Below are 12,917 nucleotides of genomic sequence, written 5' to 3'. Positions count from 1 at the left end.
ATTAAAAACGAGATCAAATGGGCGGGCAGACGGAATCCGTCACAGGCGATGCCCTCTAAATCTGGCACTAAAGTTCTGATGTGTATCAGACTGACTGCAGTTTGTGGAAAACTGGAGCACTATGGAAACAAGCCTGACCTACTTTATGGCAGGATCAGTCTTACTGTCATGTAGCTTGTCTTCAGTGTTTAAAAATCAAACAAATTGACAGTCCAGGGCAAAGTCCACCACAGGGTGAACCTTGACCACCTCTCCCCATCCAGCTTCCAGGAGGGCTCACCCACCTTCGGTCATGGTCTGGAAGTACATCTTCCCACTGTAGCGGCCAAAGCCTGCCACAGTCCTGGCCCGTACTTGGAACACGTAGATGGCTCCGGGTTTGAGGCCCCGTATGACTGCTGTGTTGGTCTGGCTCTTCACGGTGGTAGAGTTGTACTCTGACTGATCCTGGGGATCCAGCACAGAAGATCAGATGAATAGGAGCGTGTCATTTAGGGATAGTTCAGTCTGGACTAAAGGTACAACCAACTCATTGTCTAATTTGGTTGTGTACCCAAGTTGGGTGAATGTTTTTCTTTCCTTTTGTTCTCTCAAAGAGGAGCTTGGGTTAGGAATAAATGGCATCTTCCTTTTATCCATCCATCCATCCACCCATTTTCTATAATCACTTATCCTATTCAGGGTCCTGGGGGTCTGGAGCCTATTCCAGAAGTTACAGGCAGATGGCAGGGAACAGCCCAAGATGGGGCACTAACCTAAGAAGGTATCTTGACGGAGATAATATCATTCCTAGTCAATACATTTTCTATTAACACCCAGGTGTAATGAACACCAGCCTGATTCCAGCTGTCTCCTGGTGACTACCTCCCTTTCAGACTGACGGACATGGAATGGGAGTCCTTATGGTGCATTCGATTATTTCTCTCCAACTCGGAACTCAGGTGAAAACATCATGAAAAACGTCACTTCCCGTCGGAAACACGCCTCTTTTATGACGTTGATGTCGGACAGAATTTTCTTGTCCAAGTTGCCCCGTGACATAATTTCAACATGGCGGCTTACACACTCAACAGTAATTCTATTTTATAAATCTTAAAAAAAAATTATTTTGTTAAATGTATTAATAATTATAACTGTAATTGCACGTGTTCGATTTAGAGAATACCATATCGTGACTGTAAACAGTATCCTAGCATGCAATATCAGATTTTTACCACACTTGTTAGTGTTTTTGGTTAGTTTGTAGTTTGTTTGCCTCTCGAAAAAAGAATATCGCTATGAGTGTACTAAAATACTTTATAAAGCTTTTAATGTGGTTTGCCTAGTTCGTGTTTCTTGTTTGTTTGTCTACTGCTAAAATATAAAGCAACAACACACAGCAGCGTGTTCATGCAGGCAGCCATGTTTGTTCCAAGATGTGGAAGCTTGAACGGGAGATTGTCGGACGTGATGTCAACTCAGAATTTCTGAGTTCCAAGAGATGATCGAACGCACCATTAGTCAAAGCTCTTTATCATGTTTAAGTGCCACACACCTGGCAGTGAAGTGACCCCCTGCCCCCACATCCAGCAGTCCCCATTTCTGCTCCCTTACCTTCTCGTAGTACTGCAGCTCATAGTCCAGTATGACCCCATTGGGGTGGTCCGGCTGGGACCAGGAGAGCGTGATGCTGTCCACGGTGCGGCTCACCTGGTGAATGATGGACACCGCTGAAGGCGCTACAGAGACAGAAAGAAGGCGGGGCAGAAGAGTCAGGTGACCGTGTGGGAGGAGTTAAGCTACTACTGAGCCATAGACACATGCTGCTGACAATTCAGATCCTACACATTAGCAAATTACGTCAGTCTCAAGACACATTCAAACATCAAAATTACTACACTTGTTCTGAGATCTATGTGCATGGATTTGGCAGATTTGGTTAAAAAAAAAAACATTAACATAATAAAATAAAATAAAACAGGTATGGATGTTCATTTGCAGATCAATTTGCACACAATTTCATATCGTTTATTAGTTTACATTGTTAAAAATACACAGCCTGTTCTCAGCACTATGTATTTTTACATGCCCCGGGGCTGGTGCTCGCCTTGTTACCTCTCTGCTCTCAAATGATTTTCGCCTTCTGGCACTCTCTGATTAACAAATAATGCACTTACTATAGCGTTATATTCTTCAAATACTAATTTTGAACACACTCGCACATGGGTGAATCTCTATGGGAACTTAGGGTTAGGGTTAGGGGTTAGGGTTAGGGTTACCCTTCCTGACCGCCGTCCACCTATAAAACACTTCTAATTCCTAAAAACTGCAAACCGGTATGACCCAGGCCAGCAGTGCACTCAGCCAGAGATGCAGCACTGGGCACAGCCTAAACTGAAGAGTCACGGCATCACTCAGGACCGGCAGGGGTGGGGGGCAGGGGCCCCGCAGCCACATTAGTCCCCCTCCATGTGCCCGACCTTTGCCCCACTTCTGCCCGCATCCACTAATTTGAAAGGAAGTGGTACAAATTTGTGGCGCAAGCTCATTTCTGGATGCAAATAAACGGCAGAACAATTTGCCTGAACCACAAATACGACGACACACAATTAAGCATTTTTTTCCCCTTTGGCATTTGGGTTTCATGTCTGCGGTGCGCGTTCGGGATTATTTTTGGTCACGGGTGAATCAGAGCCCTCTGTACAGTTTTGGGGGGGGGGGGGTGCTAGAACAGACATTGAGTGAATTACAGCATAAAGGGATGATGGAGGAAAAGGAGCCCAAATCCGAAGGGTAGGGGAGTGCAATGCGGACGGAGGTGAGAAGTCAAAAGCAGCACTAATGCCACTGCTCCAGAACAGCTTGCAGGGAGGAGAGACCAGACTGCAGCGAGGAGAGACCAGCCTGCAGCGAGGAGAGACCAGCCTGCAGCAAGGAGAGACCAGCCTACGTAGAAGCCAGTACCTAAACAGATCACCATTTATCATGGGCTTATGGTACGTGACAGGAGCTGGTAGCTGGGGACACGGGGGGGGGGGGGGGGGGGGGTGAATGATAAATGGAGTAATTAGCCAATGCTGATTTGGAGGATATGAGGGAAAAGGCAGGGGTAAAGGTAGAGACTGAACAGTAATTAACAAATTGCTGATAAAATCAATATTCCAAATATTGCAACACATGCTCTTTATACTACATGTACAGCTCAGGCAGCCCAACAGAAACTCAGTACGGTGTGAGAATCTCTCTGTTTCACACGCATGTGTCACTAGTCTCCATGGGTAACCCCCACCAGGCTAAAGATATGTGACACCCACCAATCCGGGATCACGGAGCTCCACCCCTCTCCCCAGGCAGTCCAATGGGCGGAGCAATGAGATCAAGACCACGCCCAAATCCTGTGCCACTCGGCCAGTGTGCTGCACTGCCGCCACGCCACGCGACCAGTGCGGGACACGGCCGGCGTCTGCCACCACTAATCGTATCAATTCCCACTCAATGTGGCGCAAGTCGGCGGCTTCAGTGCTGCCCCCGCGCAGTCAACCCCCGTTCCAGCGTGCTGGCAGTAATCGCAATTATTAAGATCTTTTACGCAGTTGCACCTTTCCGCACAATCGCCCTTTTACAGTTCACTGGCAGTGAGCGTTTTCTGCTACAGCTGCGCCTCACCACCCCAGACCCACGCCTGCTTGTATACCAGGGGCCCGGATCTGGGCCCAGGTGACACGTGGCGCTGCCTGCAGGTAAATCTTGCCCGTGCGCCTGCAGAGGGAGGAATGGAGTGAATGTAACGTGAGCCAGAGCACCGCGGGCAGGAAAATCCGCCAAGAGTCTTAAGCGTCGTCGAGGGAGGAAGGATTATACCTCCCTCTCCCCCCGATTATTCCTGCTTTGCTCTCATTCCGTCAAATTCGAACTCTAGACCTGTACCACTGGCACTAAGAACACTGATTCATTTCATATATATAAAATGTATGCATGCCTTCCAATAAATTGGAAGCATAAGTACTACACAGAAATGGGATATTGAATGAATCGCTTTCTGGCATGGCACAGTGCCTCCATAGCGAATGAAGATGATGACGAAGCACAGTAAATAAACAATATTACGGCAATAAAACTTTAACACGATCATATAATTTGACCATAAATGTCTCTGTGATGCTAGGCATGGTGGCCCCCATACACGCGCACACACACGCGCACACACACGCGCACACACACTCGCACAAACACGCACGCACGCTCCGGCGTTCATTAGCATATGGAGGGCGGACAGCCAAGATATGATGGGATGAGAGCCGATCCTTTTCATTACAGGGAGAGGTTCAAACTGCCGTCAGCATGCGCCTCCGGAGCTGAAAGGATGGAAATGACAGGGTATGCAGGGGGCGTGTTGTGTGTGTGTGAGAGAGACTTTCTCCTAAAACAAGAGAGGACAGAGACGAGCACGGGGGCACGGAGGGTTTGTGCCGTGACTGTAATGACTGCCGCTACGGCCAGCTGACCAGCGGATGTCGCTGGATCCCCCATAGCCGACCTTGCGAGACACTTAGCCACAAGGCGAAGACGGACCTGCTATAAAGGAGGAGTGAGATCTTTCCTCTGTCCAGCGACTTCAATGATCGATGACGGCTGTGATTTACAATGTGAAGTTCCTTTCCAGTCGATTAAACACACCCCCCACCCCATTTAGGGCCCCATCCAGGGATTGCCTCCCAGGCCCATAGACACTCCAAAGCAATTTCCGGAATTTTGCTCCGTGCGTTTCAGAAGCTGGTCCGACGGGTAAATAAATGGGGGTCCATTGTCATCGGTCCTTTTAACGGTTCCGTACGCCTGCCCTCCAAGGGATACTGGCCTGGCCCGGCCCCCCCGATTCATAGAGGGGCGTCTCTCGGCAACAGTGGATGACTTCATGAAGCGAACCCATTGAGTGGATTTTGATAGGCACCAGGCAAGGCAGACCACGCATGGCACATGCCCACCCTCCCGCCGCAACCACATAGGAGGGGACCAAAAATAGGAGGGGATCATAAATTCACCATGTCGTGGTTAGAGGACAGGGGACTGCTCACCACAATGACCAAATCATGACCTAAGTTGCGTGCCATGCGCCTACGAAAGTCACAGTGTCTCCCCCGTTCCTCCGACAACAACACCAAGAAAGTGTTAAAAATGCAGCCATCACAGGAACCTATTAGGTACCAAAGGCACCGAACCAACAAGTGCAGCATTATGCTAAAAATACAAAGGTTGTGGGTTCAAATCCCACAAAGAACACATAGGTTGAAATCCTTCCCACTGCTAAAAGTTACTTTTGATAAAACTTTCAGAATAATGAATAAATGATGCATGATCTTCGTGATATCGTCCTCAAATACTGTGTTTCTCTGTGCTTCCCAGGCACCACTGGATCTGACTGGAACCCCTACTTTGGACTCTGGTGGAATCTTTTGACTGCATGTCAGTCACTTCTAATCAGAAGCTGGGGATGGTGCCTGGCTGTTTGGGGAGGGGAGTATCTGCTTCTGAAATACATCCCACCATTTTGGAATGAGTATGGCCTCCTTCAAACACTCGCCATTCCTGGTTTCTGCGAGGCGTCCCGAAAACAGGAGAAACCCGGCACATGCGTGTCTTTTTCAGAACGGCAGAATGGAAAGCAGACTGGCAATTATCCCCGCTCTCCATCTGTAATGCATTTGAGAGTTTTCATGTCTCCAAAGACTTTCCATTACAGTAATGCAGCGCTGTGAGAATTCAGTTCGTCAGCCGCTAAACCATCTGTGGTGGAGGAGATCTGAGAATTAATGTAATCACCCAAATGCCGTAAGCTGGCTCCAAAATAGGTACTTCAGAAGCTTAAAAAGTTCACCAAAGCTTACCGCGAAGTTTCTAATCTCAGCGGTGCTCGCAGCACCCGTAACGCGAAGTCCCGGAACGTCTGAAACCGATTGCGAAGTTATTCCGAATGAGGGAGCAAGCCCTTTCATTTTTTTCTCACTTCACTGAAAGGCTTGGTGCCTCCATCTCCCGGTGCTTCTGAAGAAGTAGCTTCGCTGCGTGTGACCATTCCAGGGCAAACTCAGCAGTTCTGATGGGATCTGTCGGGTTGTAGGGGTCCGGGCTGACAGCAAGGGGCAGAGGGAATCCGGCTCCTCGTACACGGCACCGCCTGGCATCGGCTGGACCGGCCCGGAGCAGATGGACAGACCACAGTTACCCGGGGGCTATAGCATGCAGGCGTGGCCCAGGGGGATGCTGGTAAATGCGACCCCCATCAGGAAACAGGCCATGCCCTTTGGTGTGGGCAGATGCTCACCTTCGAGCCCAAGCAAGAGGAAAGCAAGGGACTGGAGTGTACCTGGTTGCAAAAGAATGCTGCAATCGTAAAGAAAGAGCACCCCCCAGCACCACCCCCCATGATCTGACTCAGAGACAGATGCGCAGAAAAAGGATGATTTCAGACACAGCTGTTTTTGCAGATTTAGGGGGTCAGGGGGATGGGCGGGGGGCATTACACCTGCTGGTCCCAGTACAGGGTGGATGTGGCTAGTCCTCAGAGATAAAGGTGGAGGTGAAGGTGCTGTGAGTGTGAGGGAAAGAGAGAAGGGCGCTTTTCAGTTACCGTCAGCAAGACTGACGCAGTTATACCGATGGTCATGGGGAATATACATATTTATTCTGAACATCTATCTACGTAAAAAAAATAATAAAAAAACACACGAATAAATGCAGTTCTGAAGAAGCCATAAAATTATACTGGACTCAGTATGACAAAGTGAATCTTTTTTAAATGAAATGTATTGCGATACTGTGGACTGCATACATGCACCGATAAGGACGGGCCCATTCTGCGCTTTCAGCATGGAGCCGCACACTCTCCAGCTTTGCGTTTTCCACATTCACAGCCGGGAATCGGTCCCGCTGAGTAAGGCCGTCGTAGCTCGGTCACCCACTGTCTGTCATCTAAGCTAGAAGGGCGTGAGGAGACGGTAAATGTATGGGACTGAAAAGTCTCAAGTTTCACTTCGGCCATTTATCACCATCAAACTGTCCGGGCCATTCCGGAACAGTGCATGCAAGCAGAGGCCAGAGTCTCTGCTCTGCCTCACACGGGTGGCGAGGTGACAACACAAAACCCATAGCAGCATGCTGATGGGAAAGGCAGCCAAACGCACCCCCCACCCACGTCAGAAGGAGAGCAGGGCAATGCTCATTTAACGCACCAAGTTCAGTGCCTACAAATCAACTGCCTGAACTAATTACATAAAAATAAGAAGTCATAAGCGTTTATATTTACATCCAATTACACCATGTGTAATAAGGAGAACGGTTTTAATATGTAGGCCTGCGTGGTCAGTAACACTAATAACGGCTCTCATTACTTGGACCTTTAAAATGAATAAACATCTACGAAGTAATCAGATGGTCCACACCGTGATCTGCTCAAGGACAGGGCTGAACATGTAATTACACTCTTTCTTCGCTTTCAGCTGTTCAATTAAAATAAAAAAAAAACTAAACTTTCAACTCCGTCTTTAAATGCCCGAATCTGCAATTCCTTACACGGAGTTGCAGAAAAGCGACAGTTTAAAAGGCAATGGTAAATAGGAGAGCTGTGAGAAAATGAGAAATCCCAATAAACACTGTGGTCACTTACACACGGTCTGTGCTTTTCACTGCTGAATCCCATGTACGAACTGCATCAAATCTAAATGTTACTGTTCGATTTGATCCGACGGGTGGCACGAGGGGGGGGGGGGGAGTGCAGTGGTTAGCACTGCTGCCTCACTTCTCTGGGACCTGAGTTCAAGTTTGCATGTTCTCCCTGTGTCACTGTCTGGATTCCTCCGGGTACTCTGGTTTCCCCCCACAATCCAAAAACACGTGGAGGTTAATTGAAGCTACCAATTTGCCCATAGGTGTGAATGTGGATTAATGATGTGTGAGTGTGTCCTGCGATGGGTTGACACCCCATTCTAAGTTGTTCCCTGGCTTGTGCCCATAGCCTCTGTGATAGGCTCACCCCCCCCCCATGACCCTGAATAGGATAAGTAGTTTCAGAAAAAAGATGGATGCTGGAAAGCAATGAAAATATAACCATTTCACTGGAAGCACAATAGAAACACGAGGTGTTTCTCAATACACTTTTTTGGCCATATTTTGTTGTTGGGTACCTGCTTTATGTCAATTTCCAATGCTGGAAACCAGCTCTAATACGAATAACACAAGTACAAGAGGATGATAAAAATCCCCAGATGTTGTCATAGCCCCATCCCAAATATCAAGGATACACTATCTGCATCCTCGCAATGAGACCAATCGCATGACTCATTGCGCATCAAATTAATTCCTGGGAGTAAATTTACAAAATTACAATGTTTGTGTTTCTAGTCTTGAGAAGCACCAACGGAGAAAAGAAAAACAGGCTTTGGGTCTCAGGAAGGGCTACAATGGGATTCCGATTCTGGAATCACGATCTCCAGAACATGTTCTAAAGTGAGACGGAAAAAGCACAGGATGTAATTCTATATCGCTGGCTGAGTGGGACGTGCAGCGATTGAATATCACCTTTCAATGAACTTTTTGCATGCGAACAACAAAATGCTTTGTTCTGAAACAGCCCATTTAAAAATGGAAATAAAAATGGAAATAAAAATGGAAATAATCTGAGAAATTAGACATCTGCAAAAAAATTAATAAATAAAAAAAATCTTGGCAGTATAATTTTGTTGCTTGATGCTTGAATTATTTAAGGGTTGCATTCTTAAACACGAACGCTGCCGGGGGGGGGCAATTATTAATTAAAGGCGTTTTGGACGGGGCAGTCACAGCATACGTCTCACACCTGCTGAAAGTCCCCTGACTCTGCCTGCAGATGACGGTAAACAGCCCCTCTCCATGCTAATGTGCTGACCTTTGCTTCCATTCCGACGACACCCCGGCTAATTAGCATGGAGGTAGCCCATTGGTTGGCGGCCAGCGCTGGACTCTGGATACCTTATTTGCCAGTTTCCATATGCGCCCTGCTCGACGCCTTCTGTCTTAGTCACACACACCCAATCCCCCTCTCCCCCAGGTGACGGTCAGGTGTACGCAGTCCTTGGGGGTGGGTGGAGAAGGGGATGCTATGGGGGTGTCACACACACACATACGCAGACACTCTATGTGCCAAAAAACCACTATCCTGTATTTTCCATGATGTTCCCCATGATTCCCCCCCCCTCCCCCCCTTCGTAAAAGCCTGTAACGGGGACTCTATGCCTTGTCCCTGGGGTAGGTTTAAGCTCCTGACTGGAACAGGGCTGAAAACCCTTCATTTCCGCCCAGTTACATTCAGCCCGTGTCAGACACGTCCACTGATTTCAAAGCACTTAAAATATGAAGTAAATAATAATTTAACAACCGACTTAAAAGGACAGCGGTTAGTAATAAGCATGTGTCACTGTGACCCCTTTCTGTCAGTTATTTTCCAGACATCGACCACGACATAAAAATATTACTGACCACTTCCAGCAGCTCACAGATAAACGACGGCCTGAGCAGCGGCACCTGGGGATATGCGGTCACCTTCGGGCTACTCTAAACGTCAAACCACGTCGCTCCACCCCTCCGTGACAGCCGCTAACGCTGGAGTCCCAAGCGGCCCGGCCACAGCTCGACAAGGCTGTCTCACAGATAATTAACTCATTAATCTTCCCTTGTTCTTCTGCATCAAGAGCACCACACAATGGCAGCAGTTACCTGCCGGCATGGCCAGCTAGCGACACCCGCCGCATGTTAGCGGCTCACGCTCTGCTGGGTTTAACAGGTTACACAGAGTCAAATGGCAAAATTTAGCATGTAGCATAACACTTATACAGCATGACAGAAACCATATGCTGGTATGTAGCACAACATGCTATATGGCTAACAATACATAGCCGCTTGTCATATAAGAGCATGTACGACACACGACACTGATGGTCAATGCACAGCCAATGTTCTCGTGCCAGGATGTAGCACCTGATATGTACAATAGTCAATAGCAGAAGGGCTGCCAAAATTTTGCCAAAATACGTCCGTCTTCCATCAGAACATAGCATGGCACGCACAGAGTTAGCGCTAAAAATATTCAGTGTTAAACGGGGCCAATGTCTAAGGCTGCTTCGCAATCATGGGCAGAATCGATCGCACAGCAGGCAGGTCTGGGCGAGCGAGGTGGGATTGCAGTGTGGGGGCAGGACTCCAGATGCGGATATTGACGGGCTGGCTGGACTTCCCAGCAGAATGGTGTGGTAATTAATGTCCTCCCCCCCTCAACAATATGAAGTCTTTCATTGTTAAATTGTTACCCTGCTGGGCCTTTTTTTGCAGGGTAGAGGATAGCCATTAATAACCCGGCTAAGACCAACTCTGGTTAACCATTGATCGGCCTTCACGGGTGCAGCCGGTACACAGCCAATGTGTTGAATAAGCTCAGATATACTATCGGCCTCTTTATCACACCTCTTAATTGTTCATTAACTGAGTGAGCCTAGTCCTTTTGCATGCACTTGTCGTTCATCAAGCTGACAAAACTGGCGTCCCCCCCCGTGTGTGCTGCCCTTCTATGGGGAAAGGGCAAAGGTGAATAAGTTTGACTGAAGTCGACAGCACCTGTAGGACACATGGGGAGATGGTTGGTTGGGGGTGGGGTGTGATTACGGTGGCCTTGGGGGGGGGGGGGGGGGCAGCAATATCCACCCCCCCAATCCAGCACCCCATCCCAGAAAACAACTAACTGCAATCATCCTGCGTGTGTGAAAAAATGGTTAACCAGCATCGACCTGAATTGACCGTGACAGAGGCACACAGTCTCTGTGGTTCAATGCCAATAGGTCCATTTGTCATTGGTTTTGACACAGCTCCCTTTGTTGCCGGGAGACCCAGACCAGGGTTTTGATTATTCAACATTAACATTACACACCTGGCTCTTTGTTTGTTTTCCCAGACACAACAATCTTTGTACATTTTTTGTGCCGTTATTGTTACCTCCATTGTCCACCCGCTTAACCGATACAGAGTAGCTATGGTAATTGTTGCTAAAAAGGGAAATTCTGTAAAGAGAATCTGAGTCCGTTGTCATGCGGAGGCTCAGCCAATCAGCTCGTCAATGATCTGTATTCATGGGCAGCACTCCAAAATACCACGACAATAGAACGAGTCCTTTTTGTAATAATATTTCTAGAATGTTATTTGGCATAAATTGCAAATATCGCTAAATGTCAGAATATTCAAACTTTGCATTCAAATTTTAACCAGGTGTTACCTATGCCAAGTGGCTTAACCATGTAACAATTAATGCATAACAAATGTAAGATTCCGATGATTTTAAAGTTTTTGTTTTCTTTAATATACATTAAAAAAAACTCACAACCAATAGGAGTTTAAACAGGAACTGGTCTCAAGGTTTAATAATATCTAAGATTTAATTAGCAAGTACCCATATTACAAATTATCTGCCATTTCTCCATTTTAATGTCTTCTTCAACAAGCTGAATGATTCTTATAAATCTCTGTGTCTGTGAAGGTCTTAAAACCCTAAAATGTTAACACTTCAAAGCTTGATATTTAATGAATGAAAATTTATTTGCAATAAAATATGAATATGTGCCTTCCCAAAGTTTTATTTGCGCTTGAATATATAAGTCCAAATGTACAGTATACGTTTCAACATATGATCTTTCTGTTATTACTTATAATTATTAAATTAAACATAAATTTAGCACTTTAAGAGGGTGTGATCATTAAATCATCTCTGTCATTTGGGTGTTTGCAAATGAACCGTGTGGGGAAAATACATCCTACACACGGCCGCCGTAATATACGGCTGGCGCTGTTCTGCTACAGACTCACTGCAGCATGTTAGGCAGCAAGAAATTGAATTTCTCGCTACGAATCGGCTCCGAACAGAGTCGCTGGCACACCAGATGCGACGGGACGTGCCCAAACAAGGGTGACAAGCGGTAAGTGTTTGTACCCGGCCCCTCTATGCTGCAAAGAAGCAGAAACAGTAAAACCAGAGCCCTCCTCCCTGCACATTCACGCCCCCCCCCCCCCCCCCCCCCAACAAGTCGCCAAATTAAGGATGAAAAGCACTCATGTGAGGGAGAGCGAGGGGAGAAAAGCTTTCGCGCTAATCAGTTCCAATTTATCTATTTGTTTGTTTCTTTCACGGAATGTTCTGCCCAAAGACGGCAGCTGGGTTTCTAAACATGTCCAATTAACACATGGGTGCGCGCTGCAAACGATGGGGCCGGGGCCCGGGGCCCGGAGCCGCCGCCACTAATCCAGGGAGATGAGATGTTTACGTAACCTGGGGGCCCCACCGCGCTACAGAAGAGCCAAGGGTAACTCCAGCTGACCCACGGTTCAGTCCAACGGGCTCCCCCTACCCGGGGGGGGGGTTAATCATGGGATGCCAATGTGAACCAGAGTTCAACCTTCCCAGTGCTCCCCCTCCACAGAAATCCCCAACCCATAATCCCTAGTGACAGGCATACGGGCAGAGATGGGGCCAGGACTCCCGCTCTCACCCCTCCCACTTCAGAGTCCCACCAATCGCAACAGCCGGGCCGCCCCGCTTTGCTGCGACCCCACTCTCCAGGAGAGGGGCAGGAGCAGAGCCTCATTAAAATCCGAAATCGGACCGCAGAAGGTCTCTTTTAGCCAAAAAAAAAAATGACCCAGATTAAATTCATCAGGAACAAATGCCAGTAGGGTGGGGGTGGGGGTTGGATTTTAATGAATGAAAACAGCCTTCTTACTCTCAACTTCCTAACACATTTGGCAAGCTTCTGGAAGGCTCAAGGTGAACATGTCTGCTCTTAATTAAAGTGGAGCGGTGTAGCTGGCCAGCCTGGGACAGCCCAAGTCAAGGACGCCAGTGTAAACCCAGCCTCACTTTCTGGAAA

At 47.6% G+C, this 12,917-nt stretch overlaps 1 protein-coding gene across 6 annotated transcripts in view; it reads right to left on the bottom strand.

Moving 5' to 3' along the window:
* Positions 1-12,917, bottom strand: part of ephb2b (eph receptor B2b) — a 111,242-nt gene that overhangs the window by 17,912 nt on the left and 80,413 nt on the right. For all 6 annotated transcript variants that reach the window (XM_049022134.1, XM_049022136.1, XM_049022135.1 and 3 more), the window contains exons 6-7: positions 1,594-1,718; positions 285-447 (exon numbers count right to left, since the gene is read on the bottom strand). In XM_049022134.1, the coding sequence (XP_048878091.1) occupies positions 285-447; positions 1,594-1,718 (288 nt within the window). The remainder of the gene's footprint in view (positions 1-284; positions 448-1,593; positions 1,719-12,917) is intronic.

The sequence above is a fragment of the Brienomyrus brachyistius genome, chromosome 8 (assembly GCF_023856365.1).
Source record: "Brienomyrus brachyistius isolate T26 chromosome 8, BBRACH_0.4, whole genome shotgun sequence".
In the NCBI taxonomy this organism is placed as follows: Eukaryota; Metazoa; Chordata; class Actinopteri; order Osteoglossiformes; family Mormyridae; genus Brienomyrus; species Brienomyrus brachyistius.
Note: the sequence above shows the minus strand (reverse complement) of the source record. Positions and strands in the feature narration are given on the sequence as shown.